The sequence below is a fragment of the Acipenser ruthenus genome, chromosome 4, assembly GCF_902713425.1.
Source record: "Acipenser ruthenus chromosome 4, fAciRut3.2 maternal haplotype, whole genome shotgun sequence".
NCBI lineage: Eukaryota > Metazoa > Chordata > Actinopteri > Acipenseriformes > Acipenseridae > Acipenser > Acipenser ruthenus.
Window position 1 is genome coordinate 62,113,869 of NC_081192.1, and position 24,257 is coordinate 62,138,125.

The 24,257-nt window shown below is 39.1% G+C and overlaps 2 protein-coding genes across 3 annotated transcripts in view; one reads left to right on the forward strand and one right to left on the reverse strand.

Annotated features, from left to right (window-relative positions):
• The window catches only part of wrnip1 (WRN helicase interacting protein 1), a 37,827-nt gene extending 32,998 nt beyond the window's left edge, over window positions 1–4,829 (forward strand). The window contains exon 7 of one of the 2 annotated variants that reach the window (XM_059022623.1): window positions 2,033–4,033. In XM_059022623.1, coding sequence (XP_058878606.1) covers window positions 2,033–2,116 — 84 coding nt within the window. In that variant the 3' untranslated portion in view covers window positions 2,117–4,033. Of the gene's footprint in view, window positions 1–2,032 lie in introns of both variants that reach the window. The other variant, XM_034000315.3, reaches the window with a different exon arrangement.
• An 8,391-nt stretch (window positions 4,830–13,220) lies between these two features.
• LOC117399534 (leukocyte elastase inhibitor-like) lies at window positions 13,221–22,565 on the reverse strand. The gene is made up of 7 exons (XM_033998791.3): window positions 22,348–22,565; window positions 21,414–21,592; window positions 19,870–20,007; window positions 19,406–19,523; window positions 18,429–18,571; window positions 17,661–17,828; window positions 13,221–13,854 (listed from the first exon to the last, which is right to left on the reverse strand). The coding sequence occupies exons 2-7, from the start codon at window positions 21,588–21,590 to the stop codon at window positions 13,453–13,455; spliced, it is 1,146 nt and encodes a 381-aa protein (XP_033854682.3). The 5' UTR covers window positions 21,591–21,592; window positions 22,348–22,565; the 3' UTR covers window positions 13,221–13,452.
• Between the last annotated feature and the right edge of the window lie 1,692 nt (window positions 22,566–24,257).

A 24,257-nucleotide genomic window follows, 5' to 3' on the forward strand; every position in this document is an offset into this window, starting at 1 on the left:
TCAGGTGTTACCAATCGCCTTCAAAATCACACACCAAGTTAAGTGGCCTCCACCTGTGTTAAATTGTGGTGATTCACATGATTTCAGGATAAATTCAGCAGTTCCTGTAGGTTCACTCTGCTGGGTAATGCATTTCAAAGCAAAGACTCAACCATGAGCACCAAGGCGCTTTCAAAAGAACTCCGGGACAAAGTTGTTGAAAGGCACAGATCAGGGGATGGGTATAACAAAATATCAAAGGCCTTGAATATCCCTTGGAGCACGGTCAAGACGATTATTAAGAAGTGGAAGGTGTATGGCACCACCAAGACCCTGCCTAGATCAGGCCGTCCCTCCAAACTCAAGAAGGAGACTGATCAGAGAGGCTACCAAGAGGCCAATGGCAACTTTGCAAGAGCTACAGGCTTTTGTGGCCAAGACTGGTCAAAATGTGCATGTGACAACAATATCCCAAGCACTCCACAAATCTGGCCTGTATGGTAGGGTGGCAAGAAGGAAGTCACTACTCAAGAAAGCCCACCTTGAATCCCGTTTTGAAGTATGCAAAAAAACACTCAGGAGATTCTGTAGCCATGTGGCAAAAGGTTTTGTGGTCTGACAAAACTAAAATGGAACTTTTTGGCCTAAATGCAAAGCATTATGTTTGGCGCAAACCCAACACAGCGCATCACCCAAAGAACACCATCCCTACTGTGAAGCATGGTGGTGGCAGCATCATGTTATGGGGATGTTTCTCATCAGCAAGGACTGAGGCACTTGTCAGGATAGAAGGGAAAATGAATGGAGCAAAGTACAGAGAAGTCCTTGAGGAAAACCTGCTGCCCTCTGCAAGAAAGCTGAAACTGGGACGGAAGTTCACCTTTCAGCATGACGACGACCCAAAGCACACAGCCAAAGCTACACTGGAGTGGCTGAGGAACAAAAAGGTCCTTGAGTGGCTCAGTCAGAGCCCCGACCTAAATCCAATCGAAATTTGTGGCATGACTTGAAGATTGCTGTCCATCAACGCTCCCCAAGGAACTTGACAGAGCTTGTAAAGAATGGTCAAATATTGCCAAATCTAGGTGTGCAAAGTTGGTAGAGACTCACAGCTGTAATTGCTGCCAAAGGTGTTTCCAAGTATTAACTCATTGGGGTGCAGACTTATCCAATTATGATCTTTCAGTTTTGTATTTTTAATATATAATTTTTTTCCCCTTAACAGTGTGGAGTATGGTCTGTAGAGAAGTGGAAAAAATCCTAATTTAAATGTATGAAACTGTGGCACTGACACAACAAAATGTGAAAAAAGTTCAAGGGGGTGTAGACTTTTCTATAGGCACTGTATATGTGTGTATGTATGTGTGTGTGTGTGTCTATATATATATGTATGTATGTGTGTGTGTGTGTGTGTGTGTGTGTCTATATATATGTATGTATGTGTGTGTGTGTGTGTATATGTATATGTATATATATATATATATATATATATATATATATATATATATATATATATATATATATATATATATATATATAATATATATATATACACTACCGGTCAAAAGTTTTAGAACACCCCCATTTTTCAGTTTTTATTGAAATTTAAGCAGTTCAAGTCCAGTGAATAACCTGAAATGGTACAAAGGTAAGCGGTAAACTGCCAGAGGTTAAAAAAAAAAAAGTTTAGGTTACCAAAAACTGAAAAATAATGTACATTTCAGTTATACAAAAAGGCCTTTTTCAGGGAACAAGTAATGGGTTAACAACTTACAGCTGTTCTGCAGCAATGGAAGTAAATTAAGCCTTGAAAGTTGATGCTAACAATTCCTACAGGTGTCCCAACTTTTGTTGATTACAACTTTTGTTGATTCTGTCTGTATAGAAGCAGTGTTGGAACAGACTGTGTTACTACACCCTCTTAAGCATTATTTGGACAGTATTGTACTGCAGGAAGTAGTATATTGCTCTCATAATGGCGAGAAAAAGGCAATTAACAAAGGAAGACAGACAGACCATTATAACCCTTAAAAGTGTAGGTCTGTCCTTTTAGAGAAATTGCAAAGAAAGCCAAGGTGTCAGTGAGTACAGTTTCCTACACTATCAAAAGGCACTTGGAAACTGGAGGAAACTCTGACAGGAAGAGGTCTGGCAGACCCAAAGCCACAACAGAATCAGAAGACAAGTTTCTGAGAGTCAACAGCTTGCGTGATAGGCGGCTCACAGGACAACAGCTTCAAGCACAGCTTAACACTGGTCGAAGTAAGCCAGTCTCAGTTTCAACAGTGAAGAGAAGACTTCGAGCTGCAGGTTTGACAGGTCGAGTGGCAGTAAGAAAGCCATTGCTAAGATGGCAAAATAAGAAAAAGGGGGGGGGGGAGCAAGAATCAGACCTTTTTTTTTGGTTGTTTTTTAAAGGGAATTAACAGGAATTAACTTTGTTCCTGGGTAGCCATAAACCGGTTTAACACCAACCCTAAATAAAAAATGTTGTTGCATTGATATTAACCAGTAGTAATTATCTGAAGCAGTGGTATTTCAAAATAACAGAAGCCTCTTTTTACTTTAGTGTATTAGGCTACAATATCTTTTCCAATAAAATTCAATCCTTATTGAAATTAATGTTCAGCTTTCACAATGACACTTGTTGTGTTCTGCTCATACAATCAAATCAAGTACAGGGTAGGAATTTGCTTGCATCATGTATAAAAAAATAAAATAAATACGTTTGCAGGCCTTCGTTTGCAGCCAGTGTCATTTTACTTTAAAGACGTACCTAAAATTGTAAAAAAAGTAATTGAAATATTTTGCTTACATTACCCTCCCTGCCATTCTGCACAATGTCAGCCCTTGTTAAAGATACCTTGCCCAATATTTAAAGTAAAAAATATATAAATATTTTTAAAATAGCAAGAAATTACTTGTTTGCAGTAGCAGCAGTTAGGAGGCTGTGTGCTCCAGTGGTTAAAGAAAAGCGCTTGTAACCAGGAGGTCCCTGGTTCAAATCCCACCTCAGCCACTGACTCATTGTGTGACCCTGAGCATGTCACTTAACCTCCTTGTGCTCTGTCTTTTGGGTGAGACGTAGTTGTAAGTGACTCCAGCTGATGCATAGTTCACACACCCTAGCCTCTGTAAGTCTCCTTGGATAAAGGCATCTGTTAAATAAACAAATAATTATGGTTTTAAGTAAAGTTTGCCCATAACAAAATAACTTTGCTCTCTAACTCAATGGCCCTATTTAGAAACAAGCACAAACGCAAAGACTTGCAGGAATAAAACAATTGTAGTGGTATAAAACTACTCCTTCCTGCAACTAACACTGATAAAACTGTTTTATTTAGCAAAAGTATTTGCACTTCAAAATGTTTTTTAAAACCAATACTTTTGACATGACAAGTAATTTGAACTGTCTAGCTTAGAGAACACTTACCTTTAAAAGAACAGTACTTGCTTTTCTTTGTTTGTTTAACACTTTCCTTTAATAAGCTGCATGTGGGAATTCTACCTGTGTAGCATTGTGCAGAGATGCCACTGGTACGGGTGCTACTTGCATGTATTTGTTATTAATACATGCTCAGTAAAAGCCGAAGTCTGTAGATTTACAAATACTAAAACAGTAACTTGACAAAGACTGAACAGTAAGATTTGCTTGTTTTTTTAAGCACTCGGTATGCTTGGAAGTTAGTCCTTCAATTTGCCCTCCCACATTTCAACGAAGTTAGGGGCCTATGTATATGTGTACCTCTATGAAGAGTGGCAGTTTGGATCTAAGTAAGTGAAATACTGGATCTTTGAACATTTTCTTCACTAGTGCCTAGGAAATGTGCTTTTTTCGTGCTTCTAACCTGAAAATATTTCAGACTATATTGATGAACTTGTGTTAATTTTTTTGTTTTTTTGTTTTCCTCTTCAGGTGATTTTGGCACAATGTGTTGTTTACCTAGCCAGAGCCCCTAAGTCAGTTGACATTTACAAAGCTTATGGTAATGTAAAGGCATGCTTAAGGACTCACAAAGGGCCACTGCCTTCTGTCCCTCTGCACCTAAGGAACGCCCCCACCAAACTCATGAAGAACCTTGGCTATGCGAAAGGCTACAAGTACAACCCAGCCTTCAGTGAACCTGTGGAACAGGATTACCTGCCAGAGGAGTTGAAGGGAATAAACTTCTTTACGTATGCAGCAAATAACTGAACACAAGTGTGTACTTTAAATGTTGCAATACTTAATATTTTGCGTAAAAATAAGTTTCTACTGATATCCTAACAGTAATCAGTCTTTCATTGAATGTAATAAAATTGTTACAGAGAGATATTTGTAATTTAACCTGCAACTGTAGAGTTGATGCAACAAGTTTTGGAATCATGATGTCAATGCATGCAGGGGTCTTGGGTCTGGTTATAAGATGAAGCAATGCCAAATATGGGAAAGTATGTTCCACATGCTTTTAATGCTTGATGAAAACAACATCTTCAGATGCAAAGGTCACCTTGACCTGACATAACTGTCTCTGCAGCCGCTGGACTGGGATCAGGCAGTATCCTGTTTTTTAAACAGACTGGGCTTTGCCGTTGGCTGTCCCTTGGTTATTCCTGCTTGCACTCACAAATTAGTCTATTTGCAAAGCATTAAAAACTTGCTTAATCAACTGAAACAGTGCAGCATGGAACTGTGATTTCTGTTCTGTACAGTATCCTGAAAATTGATTCATTGAAAGAACTGTATTCAGTGATCGATAATCTTTGTTGAAGAAAAAAAAGAAAGCTTTATTTTGTAAAACTTAATGTTTAAAATTATATGTTTTGTTTCTTAATGAAAAAATAAAAATAAATTCTAACATTTTTGAACACTACCTGTCCTTTTTTTCCCCAGTATAGTAGATGCACACTTGCATACTTACTAAACCTGCCTTTTATTTACAATAGTCCGAAGACCTTTTTAAACAATTAATTCCATTACAACTGTTTACTGCCACCTTATTGGTTGAAACCATGCTGTTTAATATTCCTCAACTGAGCTTCTATGTAAAGCAAGTGGTCTGCTTTTTTCAAGATGTTTCCACAGCTCAACCCCCGCTTGACTGTGGCGTCCATGATGCTGCCCACTTTGAACACGCCCAGGTGTAGGCCCCTTTGTAAGTCTCTCAAGTAGGCCAGTACTGCATCCAAAAGACTTCTTCCCAGCTGCTGCTCGCAAGCTTCGGAATTCCAAGAAAGAATCAAAGTGGGCAACGTGTCAGATACGTAAACTGAAAGTGTGTCAGAGTTGTGATCAACCTGTAGCCCATAAGGATAAATCACAGCTTGATTTTTTTTGAGAATTTCCACCGCTACTTTTTAGGCATAAGCCCCAGATAGGTGTATTCAGATGACATCCAGGGTGTAGCCACAGTATTATAAAATGCTCCAAACTAAGGCCACAGTGCACATTAGTCCACAATACAAAACCACCGCTTTATTTGGCAGTGTTTTGTTCAGGAAGCACAACACTGAATGGCAGGAGATGTTAAGCGCTCAGAATTAAGGTGCGGTTGCAGAGCTTGGCGGAAGCCTGTTGCATCTGTCAACCTTAACTAGCCAATATGTTTAAAACATTTTAATATGGTACACTGCTATGAAAGCTTAAAATATAATAACAAAGAAAAACGTACATGTGATGAGGATCTACCTTCCGAGACCCCCCCTCTGTTCTGAATCAACTGAAGTAAAATTCTGTCCATTGTGTCTGATTTATTATTTTATTTTCTCCTTTGGTATCTGGCCGTCTGCAACAGTGAAAACAAAGTTTTGTTTTTGTTCTTTTTAGATTTGACCAGGTGATTTAAAAAAAAAAAAAAAAAAAAAAAAAAAGTTTTACAATACTAAGGTAAAAACTGAAATGTTTGTCTGCTTGTCTTGGTTTCGTGTATAGTTTTATTTTATAGAATTATTTTAATTTATAGAATACTGTTTACAAATAGGTAATAGGAATTTACCCAACAGTTTTGGGATACCTGGGTAATATTGTAGTTCATACCAACAAAGCAGTTCTACTAACTGATTTTTCATTGGGGTATGAAATGGGAGTTGAGGTACTATTCCATTTGTACCCTACCACAGCAGGTTTCATTACTTAACTTGGAAACTGTTTTAAGGATTGTATCAAACCAGTGCTCTAAGTTGAGCTCAGTTTAATAAGAATTTGCCTGGCAAGTTCCCTTTCAATTTGAAGATGACCACCAATGACATTACGTATGGGATATGCCTGCCCATTGGGTAGGTATTGCTGAGCTCGCTATACCAGAGCTGCTGATAGGCCCCTTCCTGGGATGATGTACTTGGTCCCGCCCACCGAAGGGATAAAACTCTCAACCAAAGGAAGCCATTTCTCTTTTTCCTTCTCAAGACGGTACAGTAAGACCTCTGTGTTGAGCTGAGCATGTTGATAAAAAAGAGCTTCTCAAGTCGATTGTATTTGCCTTGCATTCGTACTGAAAGCTGGCTCGCTGCTTTCCCAGAATCAACAATTTTGAAAAAGACCAAGCCTTTTTGCCTTTCTGTCTTTCAGCAGCCTTCTCGTTTGTGTGGTAGGCTGCTCTTTGTATCTGTCATGTGTGAGTGACTCCCTGTGCAGTCATCCTCGGGTGATTGTCTATTCTTTCTGAGTACACAGTTCATCCATGGGACTAGGCCTTGCCGCATCCCCGCTGTCGAGTAGACCCTTCTGGCTGTGGAGGCCCGCCCACCTCAGTGAGTCAGGCCTTGTAAAGAAACAGTGTGCTCTTCCCTATACTATCTACCGTGTTTTTGTCTGCTTCAACTCACCCACCGCGGCTTCTGCCTTGTGTCCCCCTGGTACATGACACTTGGGTATCTCAGTGCATATGGCACATGGTGCCCAGCACCTCAGGGTCAGTGCACAGTCACAGCGCTGCACGGTACACTGTGCACATGGTGCTTGGTACCCACTACTACAATGCTAGTGCGGGAACTCACGGTGCTACGCGGTACACATAATGCATGGTACTCTGTGTGCACGGCGCTCAGGACGCACGGTACACACGGTACATGGTGCGATGTACAATGCTAGTGCAGGAATGCACAGTGGTGCACGGTACTCGGTGCGCACAGTGCACACGGTACACGGTGCTTGGCCACTGTCTCAGACCTAGCGCAACAGCTCACAGTGCTGTACGTTACTCTGTGCGCATAGGGCTCGGCACTATACTACACTACTGCACGGGCATGCGGTGCTGCACGGTACGCGGTGCACAGTGCGCGGTGTTAGGTACCCTCTGCTGCAGCGCTAGTGGGTGAGTGCACGGCGTTCAGTGCTTGAGCGCAGTGCACGTTCCATGCAGAACACCAGGCCCATGTCAGGCAAGTTGGGGTTCCACCCCTGCACGGCCTGCAACGCCAATATCCCGTAAGAGGACAAGCATACCCCCTGCGTGGTGCTTGGGTGTTCAACATGCCACCTTGGCCCTCAAGAGGGATGTGGCCTGTAGCATCTGTGAGGCTTTCCAGCCCCAGATGAAAGAAGCTCATTTGGAGAGGGCCATGAGAGCATCACAGGAGGCATTTTCAGGGCCAGCACCCTAAACAGCCACCCCAAACTGCCCTGCCTCGGCCTCGGCAGCCCGAACAGGGCCCCTGAAGGCTGGCAGCCTCAGACCCCCTTTTCGGCACAACAGCTGCAGTACTGGCGCGCTTGCACCTCAGACTCCTGGGTGCTCACCACCGTGCAAAACGGTTATGTGCTTCAGTTCCGCTTGGGACCTCCTCCCTTTCAAGGCATCATAAATACTTTCGTGACAGACCCTCTCCAGGCCTCGGTACTTCAGAAGGAAGTGGGCGCCTGTGCAACTGAGCCATTAGTCTCGTAGACCCCAACTCCCACAGAGAGGGGTACTACTCAAGGTATTTTCTGGTACCCAAAAAGGGCGGCGGCTTTCGCCCCATCTTAGACCTGAGGCTCCTCAACGGGTTCTTAAAAGAAAGGAGGTTCCAAATGCTGACACACTGTCACATCCAACAGTCCATCCGCCCGGGCGACTGGTTCACCACCGGACTTACGGGACGTATACTTTAACGTTCCCATTCGTCCAAAGCACAAAAAGTATCTCCGCTTCTCTTTTCAAGGAAGCGTTTACGAGTTTGCTGTGCTGCCATTCGGCCTCTCCCTAGCTCCTCGTACGCAAAGTGCATGGACGCTATTATTATTATTATTATTATTATTATTTATTTCTTAGCAGACGCCCTTATCCAGGGCGACTTACAATCGCAAGCAAATACAAATACATTCAAGTGTTACAATATAAGTCATACAATAAGAACAAGAAATACAATAATTCTCAAGTGTGACAAACCACAATTCAATAATACAGCAGATAATAGTGAAAGTTACATCAGGATATGATTAAGTAGTGATAGTTACATCAGGATATGATTAAGTACAAAATACTACAGATTAAACACTTGGGAGATTACAATATTCTGAGGTACAGGATTAAATGGCTCCCCTACGGCTGCCTATTGTGCCAGAAACTACTGGGTCTGATGGCCGGAGCCATGTGCCTGCTACAAGCATGGCTCAATGCGTTCCACCTTAATGCCAAACACCACAGACCCCGTCGGCTGACTGTGTCTCGTGTGCTCGGCAGCCCTACGCTGGTGGAGGACTACCTCTCACCTGCGCAAAGGTGTACGAATGGGAGTAGTGTTGAACCGCCAAGTGGTGACGACAGACGCCTCCAACTTGGGTTGAGGAGCAGTCTGGGAAGGCAGAGGAGTACGCGGATCATGGCCGTACCGCTGGACATCCCTGCACGTAAATATGCTGGAGTTGCAAGCGGTATCCCTTGCTCTCCACCACCTTCTCCCAGTGCTGAGCGGTACGTATGTATTGATCCACATGGACAACACGACAGTGGTGGCGTATGTCAACCACCAGGGTGGCCTACGGTTCCCGGGGTTGCATCGCATGGCCTTCAGACTATTGACATGGGCTCGGAGGAACTGTCTGTCCCTACGGGCGATGCACATTCCCGGAGCGGTGAACTGGGCAGCGGACCTCCCGCATCCATCAGAGTGGCGACTCCACCTTCAGATAGTGGAGCGCATTTGGGAACGGTTCGGGAAGGCACAGATCAATCTCTTCGCCTCAGCAGAGACGACACATTGCACCCTATGGTACTCCCACCACTGCTTAGGCGGTCCAATCGGCGTAGCGCATGAATGGCCCAAAGCGTTTTTGTACGCTTTCCTGCTATACCGCTGCTCCCGGCTTTTCTCGAAAAAGTCCGGTTAGAGAAAGCATCAGTTCTCCAAGTGGCCCAGCTGTTGCACGGCCAGCCCTGGGAGATTCCACTTCACATGGATCTCCTCAGGCGAAAGGCTCCCTTTGGCACCCGGAACCGGGCAGGTTCCGGCTATGGGTCTGGCCCCTGAAAGGGACTGCTGGTTATACCTAGAGCTATCAGATGCAGTTGTGGGTACGTTGCAGAGCGCTAGGGCAGACGCCACTAGGTCTTTGTACACCTACAAGCGGAGGTATTTCCAGGCTTGGTGTCTGGTTAGAATGCCAGTCATCTTACAGTTTCTGCAAGAAATGCTTGATGCTGGTAGGTCACCTTCCACCTTGAAGGTGTATTTAGCGGCTATCTCTACTTGCCATACCCCTGTAGATTCGGTGTCTCCGGGTCCGCATTTTTTGGCTACCCGTTTTCTTAAAGGCGCTCGGTGATTACGCCCTCCTAGGAGGACTGTTCTCCCCGAAATGAGCCTTAATGTTGTACTGGAGGCTCTTACGAAGGCCCCATACACTCCATAGAGCTGAAGTACCTGTCTATGAAGACAGCCTTCCTCTTGGCTATCACCTCCGCTAAGCGGGTCAGTGAGCTGCAGGCGTTGCCTGTGCACAGCTCCTGCATGCGTATTTGGGAGGATGGCAGCAGGGTGTCTCTGCGCACCAACCCTGCTTTCCTCCCCAAGGTGATCACAGCCTTCCACGTTAATCAGTCTGTGGAATTGGAGTCCTTCCATCCACCTGTTTGCTTCAACAGAGGATGAGAAATTAAATTTCCGCTGCCCAGTGCGGGCATTGAGATGCTACGTATATAATACAAGAGCTCTGAGTCAATCTGACCAGCTCTTCGTCTGTCACGGGACATGGACCCTAGGACAGCTCCTCTCTAAGCAGCGTCTGTCACGTTGGATTGTGGATAAGGTCTCAACTGCATATAATAGTGCTGGCTTGCCTCCACCTGTAGGGTAGTCGCACACTCCACTAGAAGGTTGGCTACATCTTGGGCCCTCTTCAGAGGTGCCTCGATGTCTGATATTTGTACTGCGGCTAGCTGGGCTACACCACATATCTTCTCCAGGTTCTACCATCTTAATGTGGTAGACCCTGCCTTGCCTTCTGTAGGCACAAGGGTCCTTGAGGGTGTAAGTTCACACCGCTAACCTCTGGGTTAGACGGTGCTTGTGCGTCCCTCATGTGCTGCCGTTCCTTCTTGGTTGTCCTCACAGATTCGATGGAAAAAGAGAAATGGCTTCCTTTTGATGAGAGTTTCATCACCCCGGTGCGCAGGACCGATTGCATCATCCCAGGAAGGGGTCTATCGGCAGCTCTGGTATAGCAAGCTCAGCGATACCTACCCAATGGGCAGGCATATCCCATACATAATGTCATTGGTGGTTGTCTTCTCTTTCAGGGAACCAGGGTTATATTAAGTAACCTAACCTAGCATGAGCATTTCCTTCAGTTGACCCGTGGAACTTGAAGATATTTTCCTCATCTAAACAAATAAAAGGTGTGCCCCTAAAGTATTTAACCTATTTTAATGTATTTCAGCTAAAAAAAAAAAAAAAATTTTTTTAAGTACATCAGTACGTAATGTGCAATGTTTAAACCCAGCTCAAACATACAGTGCATATCGTTTCCTATTCAATGTCTAATTACAAACTAATTTGGACATTTCAAAATTTTAATGGTAATGGCAGTCTGAGACTTTTATTATGAACACAAAACATTACCTCCCACAATAGCATTATATGTCCCCACATGTTGCTACAAGTAGCGTACCTGTAATTTTTCTTTTCATTGTTAACATCCTGACAAAGAAAAAAACACAAGTATGTTGAATCAACTATTACATAGGAAAGATTCTACACTTTTCTTAGTGTTGATATTTCTAAAGGAATTTAGCATCCGTAGAGCTTCGCAGGTCACATGATCAAGTCCACCAATTTGCAATGACACCACAAGAGGATGCACCATAGAACATACAAACTCATTTATTATAACAATGTCTATGATTTCTCCCTCTGTCCAATGTATAGTTACTCTGGTGTCTTCTCAGGTGGAATCACAGCTCCCCTGCCCCATTACCTTGTTGATGTCATCCAGCTAGCAGAAAAAGTAGTTTCTTTAAGCCATTTCCAAAGCTGTTTAATATAAGAGCACTAAGAATGATTACACTTACTCCTGTAAGAAGAACTGGAAGAAATCTGCTTAAAGTTACACGTGTGGCAATGGTTTGTGCCGAAAAAACTGTGTCTGTTGATCATGATGTAAATCTGTGCGTGACAGATCATTCAGGAGTTGGATATATGAATATACAATGTCAGTGCTTGTTAAATGTCAGAACTGGACAACTCCCAATCCCCATGTTCTAATAGCTAATGATATTGTCCTGCTATATTTAAACTTGCCTGTAATTTACCTATGCTGTAAAATTGTCTTTTGCCTTCAGTTCTGTTTTGCCCTACTAGCTCCTAACTTCTCTTCTTGTAATGTGTCAGTGTTTTATTATGTTTGCTTTGTTTTTATTGTTGTATTTAAAATTGTCCAGCTTGGGTACTTCACTTTATCCCTAGGGTTATTGTAAATGTATTCACATATTGTTGTTTGTTCAAGGGTGTGTGCAATTGTAGTTTTGTTTTTAAGCATAATAAAACTTGAGTTTAATTTGTGTTTTATTAGATAACTTTTGGCTGGTTTCATAGTCCTCGATTTGGTAGGTAATCCACGATTAGTGCTAGCTGAGATTTGTATACTGTATATATCTTCCACCTCCCTTATAGAAGTTTGTAAACTGAACTGCCTGTGCACTAGGGTCTTTTGCTGCTTGGTGGCAGTACATAATTCTCTTGTTTCCCTGACTCTTTCTAATCCAGACATTACTTGTATCTAAATAAATGGTGCCAGATATGCTATTAAACAAAGCACACAAATAAAATATTGCGTAAAATGGATTGCTCTGTATGTGTGACATTTAATTGATAAAGTGTGGACATGATGAGTTGCTAGCGACTCTTCTAGTCTACCACAATCTTTGCTGGCAAGTATAAACTGTAGGTTTTGTGGATAACTGAAAACCAAAATTAATTTTGATATACTGTAATATTTAAGCAATTTTCTCTAGCAGGTATTTTGACTAGCTAAGCCTATGTATTTAAGGCTTTAATGTTTATTGAGATATAGGGTAGCACACACATTTGTTTTTCTTAGAATACTAAACTACACATAAGCTTATTTTGGTACTTTCTTTTAGTTTTAAAATTGCTCTGTAATCTGTGTAATTGTAATAGCTGGGTGTAGATTCTGTTCCTCCCTAAAACAGTACAGTACATGCCTCCACTAGTGCAAGCCTCAAGGACATTCTTTCAATGAACATTATTTTGTTGATGTAAGAACCATATTATGCACTTAATATTAACTTTATTATTGTTGTAACATTACCTTGATGTATTTTCTTCCAGCTTTAGGTCTTCAACATGTTTACTGGCTTACTGTAGCTGCAGAGTTAACTTTGTTGCCTGCCAGCTTTTAAAAAACTTTCCCTGCCTAGCCTACTGTAATAGTGTAAAGTTGAGACACTGTATTATCGTGAATATAAGTGCATGCGCCTACGTGCAGCAATTCTTTTCTGCTTGTTTTTGTGCATATGCATATGGACAAACTGAATTATGATTGGAAATGTTGATGTTCACAAAAGAATCTACTGTATAGTAAGTTAGTGATGTTATTATTTTGTTTGAATGCTTATACATATTGTGTCTTCTGTTTCAGCTCTCCAGCACATGTACCTACTGTAGGTTTATGCATAAGCACAGTCTTGAATACAGGCACAAGCTTATATTTGTGAAAATACAGTACTAATGGAGCCTGCAGACTCTTGAGAAATACTGCCTGTTAAGTTTCAGTTTAAAGAAATTTCAAATCCATTGTTACACACACACAAGGAAATGCACTGTTATAGTGAAAATTAAGTTTTAAAGTTTAATAAGCAAACAAAATATAATTGTGCAAAACTAGGATAAGTGCCTTGGGACAATCAGTTGTAAAGTAAAGCAACACACTTCATTCATAAAAAAAGCTTTAATTTCAGGTTTAGTTGTTGGTCATTGGGAATCAAGCCAGGGGCATATTACATTATGAAAAGGAAAGATTATTTCCATTTTTTAAATTTTTTTTTTTCAGCTCCATCATGGAGATGAATACCTGCCAAAAAAGAGAATGCTGTTGGTTTTGTTGTGCCGAATGAAGAACAGGAATGGGTGGTCCGCAGTGAAATGCTCCTCTCGCAGCATACAGAAGGCGATTATGCCGGCTGTGGCAGCAGCAGCTTCAGTGCCTTCCTCATTCACCTCCACAAAGGACTTGTGCACAACCTGGGACAAGAAGAGGCCAGGCCCTCCATTCATTCCTGACAGGTCAGCTTTGGAGCAGAAAACATCTGCCATGCCTAAGCTAGCCAGGTGTGTCTTCAGTTCATAACTTTCTTCCAGCTTGAATTTGGGAAGGTGGACATATATATCAGTGTGAGTGTCCATGTTGTCCCTCTTAGTCCACTCCTGGATCTTTTCCAAAGTCAGCTCTTTCTCCAGCTTAGAAACACACAAAAAATATTTTTAAATGGTTTCATAAGCCATTTCCACAACTTCGATCAAGGCGTTACTCTGATTTATGGTTTGAATAACTATAAATAAAACATTTACTGTACAGTTACTTTTTGCCCCGATTTGTTCAGGTTCTGATGCTCTACCCATGAATTACTTTCTCCATAAAATATCTGCTGCTGTTTTACTTTCTTTTGTCAACAATTTCATGACCACTCTACTCTGCCAGTCTAAGTTCTCATCACCATGGTTAGTGATTGTTGGCCTTTGTGTCGTGGCTGCATGTAGAAAACTTAGGGGGCAAGTCGATCAAACTAACTTCTCTGCTGCATACCAATTATTTGAAACAAAATGTCATTTAAAGTCATTTTTCAAACTTTTAATAACATGTTATTTGAAGAATAGGGAAGTCAAACCTTCCTGGAAAATAATATTAGCATCGCAGAGGAAATGCCCACATTTTAAAGGCAGCACAGAGCGGAGTACTGACAGACAAACTGAAAAACACTATCAGCAGGGTGCTCAAACATATTTTTTGATTTAAACAGAAAATCTAAATGGATTTTATTAAATAGTTTTAACCCAACTTAAAGATATCTGAAACAAAAGCTTTAAAAAAAAAAAGTGTTTTTTAAACCAATTAAAAAAACCTTTTAATGTACAGAAATCAGCTCATTAGCGGTATTTAACCATAAGTCCATCTTGGATTTACTGTACATGCTGTACTAACTTTGAGTTTCAATAGTTAAAAACATTTAAATAACTATGTAAGGGACAAACAACAATTCAAATAAAAAAGTGAATGTGTGTTAAAATAGCAAATCGCTGACTTGGTAGTACAATACGTGCCTCTAAAAACACCATGTCTCACTGTAAACTGCCAGTCAAAAGTGGAAGGCAGTGACTGAGCAGCTGCCCCAGTGCACTAAGACGTATCAAAATATGATCATTAAATGTATGGGTGCCGATGATACAAACTGTCTCATCAAGTCACTGGAGAAATATATCATGAAGAAGAATCCGCCAGCTTTCTATCTTTATCCACAACCTGGACGAGAGCCAACCAATGTGAGCGATAAAAAATATCTGGTATACTTGCAGGCCATTAAGAAAAAATTAAACCGGTGTCCCAGGAAAAAAGTAGATCAGGAAAAAAGTTGATCAAGCTCTAGAATTTAAAGGGGAGGTTCCATTGTTTCTAATGTAAACGAGCCTGGGCTAGGAAATAAGTAGATCGGATATATTAATGAACAATAAATAATTTAAAATTAATGTTATAAGTATAATTTATATCAATTAGTAGATCGGATTTATTCGGCGGTATGCTGCTAGATAAGATGATGTGAATATCGCTTTAGATCCGATATATTAGCCTAAAACAAATGCATAACCTTTGTACGTATAATTTACATTAACATGTAGATCGGATATATTCGACAGTATTACGCTAGATAAGGGAATGTGAATATCGCTGTAATATATATTAGCAGCAAATAAATAATTTAAAATGAATTGTATGATTGTACATTTCTGATTGTGTATTTCTGTTTGTGTAACAAACGTTAACTACCAAAATGTGTTACGTATTGACATTATTTTGCATTTCTTTTTGTTTTGGGAAACACTTACAGTATGGACAGCAGGTATGCGAGCGATTGTCCAAAATTTAAAGCATGAGTTTCAATCATGGAAAAAATTAAGCTCCATGCTGCGATTACTAACTAGGCCACGGTGCACATCAATCACACGATGTACTTGGAAAACGTTGCTAATACAACATTATTACTTTATATTTGTTCTTTCATTTATTTTTACATACAATACTTTGTATAATTAGGACAGAAAACGAACAGGAGACTGATAGTGTATGTACTTCAATTACAATGTGGGAAGAAACAATACATTCATTAATTAAAAACTAAAGAGTTAACGTCTTTGCTAAACCGTGGTAAATACCTGTAGTTCAACACCAACCAAGATTTTGTGTTGTGAGAGAGAGCAACCAGTATATGTAGGCTACTCTAATATCAGCATCAGCATAATTTTAAAATGGTAAATCCCTGTAGTGCAACAACCAATAAGACATATAACGAGAAAGAGATACAGTATATTGAATTAAAGTGAATTATCACGATTTAAAATCATGTAGATATACATATATATATATATATATATATATATATATATATATATATATATATATATATATATAGTATCTCTCTTCCTCATTATATGTCTTTTTTATATATCTCTATAACATTATAAATTCCTGTAGTGCAACCATGTAAGACATAACGAGCAATCATATCTACCATGGCATACGTTTTTCATTTCTGTATTTGTCCTATCAAGAAGATTTGACAGGGTCCTTTTTTTTTTTTTTTTACATAGTACAAATCTTATCCCTTAGTAATACTATATATTACTGCAAGGAATACAATTGTCACGTTCACGAAGAATATGGCATTTATGTTAATGTACTGTGTGCAAACAACGATATATATTTTTTTTTAATTCCCAACCTGAGTACACGACACAATTCCTTTCTAAAAAAAGCTTTCGTCTGGCTATTTGTGGTTAATTTTCTTCACCCTATCCCAGTTTAAAAACCACAACCCTAACCTAGAACCTTTTTTTTAAATAAACATAAGACATGCAGACAAATCAAGGTACTGTATATACTATTCATTTTTTTTAACTGGCGGTTTTGCCACGTCTAAACTGTAGTAAAGTTATTAGCTATACTAATATTAAAATGTAAAAATACGACCTTGTCATACTAATATGATGGATGCAGCATGTCATCAGATTATATTACTGAAACATTTTAATTAAAGATTGACAACATTTTGACGTGTAAAATAATTTAATATATAAATAAATCTCTGCGATCACACATAAACTACATCTGATTGACAACGATGTTATAGAAACATAAAAAGACAGGGATTTAAAACATTTTACCGTATATAGAGCCGTCGACCACACATTTTAAAGTTCATACGAAAAGACAGTGGCACAAACACGCACCAATATACAGTCTAGTAAATAAAACGGCCAGATAAAAATAAAAAGCCATGCAGTGAACCTCCCCTTTAATCAAACTCTAGCCCCGCCTTACTTTTGTCTATTTTTGCCTTACTGCGCTTGCGCAATCAACTTTTTTCCTGGTCAACTTATTTCCTACGACACCGGTACCATAACGGCAAAAATTTAATAAGGGCTTCTGAGTGGCGCATCCGGTAAAGGCACTCCGCGTGGAGCGAAGGATGCGCCCTATAGCCTGGAGGTCGCTGGCTTGAGTCCAGGCTATTCGTACATACATACACAGAGAATTCAAAAACAGCAAACAGCTCTATAACAAGGAGAATCAGGATCCAACATACTCATCAGTCACTAGAAATACTTAGCTACTGTAATTAGCTACTACTAACTATAAAAATAATGAAAACTATGAATTATTAAAATATATGCCTGTTTTAGGATACACATTTGCCTCAGTGTCAATGTTATATTTGTATCTTATTTTTCACTTGTTATTTTACTGGCCTTTTAATTTTCCAACTTCCTGCTATCAACTTCCCCTACTTTAATTTGGGAAGGTTTTGTTAATGGGAAGTTCAGCGAAGTTAAGCCAATTTTATTTGATCAACTAGCATGGAGTCGGAAGTTCTACAAAGTTGAGTTGAGGGAAGTTCGCAAACCTTGTCCTAAAAACATACTTCCTGGGAAGTTGTTGATCGATTTGTCCCCATAACTGAATAGTTCCAACTTATTTAAAATTGCAATCTTACCTGCTGCAGTCCAGTGGAGCTATCGTCCATCTCATTTGGTAGTAGAATGATCATACTGAGCTCTTCCTCAACATACGGTAGCTCCAGGATTTGGAGTTTCAGTTCAGGAACATAATTGAAAGGAAACTTCTTCATCTGGTACATCATTGTCACTGGTTTACTTTCATTCTAAAAAGCACATTACCATTGGAAAACAAACATTCTAATATTATTGATATGCGTAGTGTTGACCCAGTCAATATACTTTTAGCTAGGAAGTGCATTTTTAGGAAAATATTAATTTAGGCAATAAACAGAGTAATTATTCAATTAGTACATCGTCGGTGATACATTTGCTATGTTTATTTTACAAATTAGTATATTACTCCAGCTACATTGTAATTAAGTTGTCCCGATAGCGTGTCAGGTACTGTATACACACAAAGGCTTCTTTGAATGTTAAATTAAATGTCAAAATAAACAATGAAATTATTACTATTCCTGCCAAAGATCTAAAATTAAAATCTGCAGTAAAATCTAAACAAAAAAAATAAGGACAATGCATATGGGTAGTTAACAACCATTTGTAAATGTACCTCTGTCTGATTTTGAAATGACCAAGGAACAAATGATTAAAAGTCAGGAAAGTCATGGGTTACTAACTGTATTACTTGTCAATGAATAATGGAAATATTCAAAGTTTAAAAAAAACAGATACTGGAAATTGTATAGATACATACAGAGATATGTTTGTTGCTTTCAGTCAAATAATCTTCAAGCTCTACTTGCCTTATTCAGTTTGAAGGGCATTTCTTTTGTATTCTTTTCATCAAATTTGTTCAGCCAGTTTCCTTTGAAATAGATTGCGTTCACCAGTACCAGTCTTGTGAGGCTGTTGATTGATCCCTTTTTCAATAAGTCCTTTATTTTACCTTTGGGGAAGGGATATAGTTTTGACTTGTTTCTTGATGATCACACTTCAACATTTCAATTTTGCGCTAAATTTTACCATGCTTTTCCTGTGGTTATTCTGTGCATTTACCATAGTTTACCCTGGTTTGCCATGTTTATTAACATGCTTTACCATACCTCACTATTCTTTACAATGTTTACCTATGCTGTCACTATGCTTTATTACACTTTGTTATGCTTTTACAATGGTAAACTTCAATAAGGGTCCCCACCTCTGTTTTCAAATCTGTAGAGTTTCACCCTTTTTCTATGAACCTTTCTCTGGGTACAGCTTCAAAAACCAAGGCAACACGTCCTTGCTTTTCAGAACAGGAATCCAATCAAGCCATTCATTCATTCATTTTGGTTTCAGTCGTTTTCTTTGTATGACCTCATTTGAATTGACAATGCTTATTAGGTACTTGAATACTTTTCTTCTCAGATTCACTCAATACTTGTTTAATACTGATGTTAGAAAAGTAAATACAAAGGTGGAATGCCTGTGTTTACTTTTTTCTCTGGTCTGTCTTAAAAGCAAGTGCCTGAGCCAATGACAAAGCCTGCTTCCACTGTGTTATACCAATAGGTGATTGCCATAGGAAACATTTTGACAGACCGGAAAGACCCGTATTGAAACAAGTCATCTGACATACAAAGTGCCTGAGCTAGTAATGTTAGAATCCTGTAGATTTGTTTTAAACTTTGTAAAAGCAGACATGAAATCAGGAAATGAGACACAAGTGTTAACAATGCCAGGCTGCAGAGGACTTTCACTTTAAATATTCTACTTATACAGCCCCTTTATAATGACCTACCTTCTGTCTGGCTTTCTACCCACTGGTTGACCTGCTGCCTCGCTTCCTCTGTGGCACCAATGAAATCCACAGCTGCTAGGTCTGCATGGTAGAATTTCAAAGTGGACTCCAGGAATTCCTACAGGTTGAATGCAGACAGTATTTCTGAGACAGAATGGCTGAATTCTACAGACAATAACACAGTTTGTTGCAGGGATGGGCAAAGGTCTTTGTTCCAACCACGCCAGAGCCATGTTCTAAAATGTTTAACTGTATCAAGTCCTAAAGTAGTTTATTCTTTCATTCCATTTGTTAAAGCTGGAGAGGAATGGGTCTGCAGACCACCACCCAGTGGTCAAATCTTCTGAATCTTCTGAATGAAAAAATATGACCTGGTATAGATACTAGAATTAAAAATGAATACCCCCTCTGCTCAAACTATAATTAACAGACATATGGTGGCAGGTGTAATCTATCCAACTGACCTTAAGAAAGCTGAACGTCTTCTCTCCGTACAGACGGTTAGCAAGTTTCAGCAAATAGGAAGCACCAGGTTTGTTGATGTCAGCACTCAGTGTCTGAAAACCAGAGTGCACGTCCACGGTCTTTTCGAAATGGAGTGCCTGTCAAAAACATTTGAATCAAAGCAGATCTAAATCAGGCTTATTAATAAAAAGTTGGTAAAACACACAGGGATATAAAGCTTTAAGGTGTGCTAAGCAAATGTGTAAGGTATGGCTAGGAAGAATGGGAAATGTTTATAATTTATTTTAAAAATAAGTCAAATCTGTTACATCTAAACGCCCATCATACACAATGAAACATGTTTCTACAAATTTATTTAGGAAACACTGCTACTATAAAGTCACAAAAACAGCATTTATATTGTATTGATGGTTTATTGAGTCCACTGTGACATACATTTCAGTGAAATTGACCATTTTAGACACATCTTGTAAAAAAAATGATTTGGAGGACAGCTGGTTCTTGTAAATAAAGCTCTCCCCCACTTTTTAGGTTCATTAGTGTCACAATACTCAAATCTAAAGGACCAGACCAGACCACTAAATTACAACACAGTAAATGATGTATAAAACTACAAGAAACTCAATTCCCACTTTGGTCTACATTGACCATCAAGGTATCTGGAATTTCAGTTGTATGTAGCTTTTGTAAGCACAAAACAGGTCAAAGTTCAAATAAGGATATCTGCCTCTTGTCATGCTCTCTCACAGATTCACCCCAAGACAAGGACAAAAAACAAGACTTCAGCAAAGGGACTGAGCAAGTGGTCAAAAGACAGAGATATTGTAAACAGTCACAGATAACGCAAAGGATACTTAGCAAATAACCAAATGCTCAATTTGTAAGTAAAGATTTTCTAAAACAAACACATTAATCTTCCTTTACCCAACATCTTCTCATTTACTGCACCTGTACTTTGTGCCAAAATATTACTTAATACTAAAGCAACTGGCAACTGAAATAGAAGCAGGCTTGTCCTTCTCACAGGCTGTGCACACAAAAAGGCAATCTGAAGTTAAACAGTGACTCATGCTGCAATATAATGTAATGTTTACTTTAATATATTGGCATTGCAATTGGGTGTCCCAGGGGAACGTTAACAGCTTCTCAAGTTAAATTCTTAAATCTCTGGAGCTGGGAGACACCTAGATAAACAGTGGCAGGTAAGGGGCCAAACCCTGCTGACTCACTTGCCATTTTCAGATACAGTTCAGGTGGTCTTGCTTATTTAGTGACTCATTCTCTCCCTACACCTCTAAGCAGCAAGTCGCTAGCAAGCCCCCCAGTCAAGGTAATTAGGATAAGTGAAGTCACAGAGTGAGCACTATGTGGCATCCCAAAACAACCCTCAATAACAATGTATAAGACAGGGTCACAATTTAAACTGGTGCCCAATAACCCCAGTAGCGAGTCAGTGTATTTGCCAGCCTATATGTTCATGCAACAGGCAAAATATAGGTCCTCAATTAAGCATGAAGCATTCCCAAGTACAACATTACCTTACCTTGGCCATCTGAGCAGCAGTGTTTCCTTTGGCCCCGAGATACACCATTGCTAGAGCTGCTGTGATGCTCAATGGAGAAAAGAAGATGTTGCCACTAGAATTGGATTCATTGATCTTTCTGAAGAGCTCCAGGGTAAACTGGGTATTGGCAGCACTGAGACTTTCTATGTGGGACATTTCTGAGAATTACAAAATAGACAATTACAATGGTTATATTTGGATTCATCTTGCTCTACCCTGTAAGAAAATTAATAAATAAATAAACAAAAAAATACAGATAATATACAGTAAACCGTTGTACATGGAGGGTCTTTTTATAAATAACCTACATCCCTTTATTGTAAAGTCCAACCGTTTATTGTCTACACTCCTAAATTAAGATATTTTCTATAAACCTTGTCAGGGATTTTACTGGTAAGACTCTCTTTCATGAGCCCTTCCATGTTTTACTATGTGCCTAAACAAATATAAAGCTCCGAAAAAAACAGCCCAAAATTGCCATCCCTGCAAAATACAGCTTTATATAAAGTGTTACTGAACTGTGTACATGTGTATTAAATGTCTGAGTACGGACTCTTATTTTGAGACTCAATATTTCAATTTACATCCTGTTGTATCTTCCTGTAGTTCTCGTTAAAGGTATGGCGCAGATGTACGCTAACTAAACTAAATAATACTCGTTCGTTGTAAACCGTGTTTTTATTTGTTTGTTCTGTTTTACATCATTAACAAGTCCTCAAACTAAAATTAAAAATGTTTATACAGTCTTTTTTTTTTTTTTTTAAACTGCTACAGTGGATTCCAAAACAAAATACAAGCAAGCCATTTTCACCTAGTGATCTGCATTTCCGTTTTGGTCAATAGCAGATATTTTGCAACAGATATTAATCAAAAACGTGATTGTATGTTTGAAATAAATAAATAAACCGCTTACTTGTCGTTTTCTATTCCTTTTTGCTTCGGGTTACTGTTAATCCTGGTCCACATGCAACTGACAGACTGCGGATGAACACTAGAAATTGAATGCGGGGAGGGGAGTGTTCCGGGTAAAGTTTTTATGTGGTACTTCAGTCGTAGGTTGTGAAATTCAAAGGTGTGCGTCGAATATGTAAGAGGCCATAAACACAGTTTAAAGTCCGAGAACTGGAATTTATTATTATAGATAAGAAAACGATTCAGTATCAGCAAATCAGCTTTCAGCTATAGGGCATAATGAAGCATTAACACAACGGGATGGGTTGACATGAGTAACCGGTGCGGTTAGGCTATATCATATAAATCCACCCCCTGGAGTGCCTTAATGCTATTGTAAACCTATAATTATGAACACAGCAAAAACAAAACAAAAAAAAGCTTTCCAATAACAGTAAATATCACTACGCACGAGAACATCTTCCAGTGAAAAGTAAACAACGTTGGTTTAAAAGTGTTTTATTTTAATAAATGAACATCAGTTTATTTATACATATCATAATTAAATATTGATTAAAATGTGTATTAAATCACTTCTGTATATCAGTGCGTCTGTGTGAGAATGCTTTGGTTAGCTACTGTTACGGGGGGTAGTGTTTTGTCTTTTCCACTTATTTTTTTAATTACTGCTAAGAATATTAGTTAAAATGTTAGCATTGTAACGTTCTGTGCTATGGAGTTGAGACAGACTCAGGGAGACCAGGGCTGTGTTCCATTTCAAAACCTCGCCCCTACACCCTACTTCCCTTCAAAGTGATCACTTCCAAGAGTGATCACTTCGAAGGGTTGTAGGTCGTAGGGGGCGCAAAAGTGTTTTAATTGGAACACACTTTAGCGTCATTATTCACGGCCAGGGAAAGGCGTCATTATTTGTCAGCGCTAGAAATTATTATTATTATTATTTATTTCTTAGCAGACGCCCTTATCCAGGGCGACTTAGAATTGTTACAAGATATCACATCATCTTGTATCACATCATACAATTACCCATTTATACAGTTGGGTTTTTACTGGAGCAATCTAGGTAAAGTACCTTGCTCAAGGGTACAGCAGCAGTGTCCCCCACAAGGGATTGAACCCACGACCCTCCGGTCAGAAGTCCAGAGCCCTAACCACTACTCCACACTGCTACCCAGAAATGTGTACAGTCTGCCGTAATGATACGCAGCATTTTATTTTAGGGAAGTTGGATATAAATGTACATTTTGGTGGTGTTGATACTTTGCTTTATTTTAACAAACATTGAACAGAAGTTTTTGTATATCTTTAATTTCTTAGTAGTTTTTGGAAGATATATTCATAAAATGAAGTTGTCAAATTCTACTCTAAATTGTATTTGATTTAAAATAGAGATGATTATAGCAACACCTTTAAAACAATTAGAAATAAGAAAACAAGAAAAACGTGTGCTTTTTTAAAATTGATTTTGGAAGCAACATTGTAATATTCCTGGCAATGTAGAAAGTTTATTTCTCTCTCGTTTTTATTTTATTTTATTGTATTTATTTATTTTTATTTTTTTTTTTATAGGAGTTGATATCCTATTGATGTATAATTTTGTTTCAATAAAAGCATTTTAAAAAGTACAGTCTGCCATAGAAGAAACTCGGGAGGTCGTTGACATTTTTTTTTTTTTTTGTATTAAAGCACTAATAAAACATTTGCTTTTCGTGTTGTCATTTTATATGGGTGCGTATATAAAATATAAAATATATAAAATAACATAATACTAACCAATACAACTGAGATATGTAAATATACTTTTAAAAAGTGAATAGAAATATAAAAAAAATGTATTTAAAATTAAAACGTCATCAAGCAGAGAGTGCAATAAATTCATCTCGAACATTGGTTTATATTTATCTGGGGACA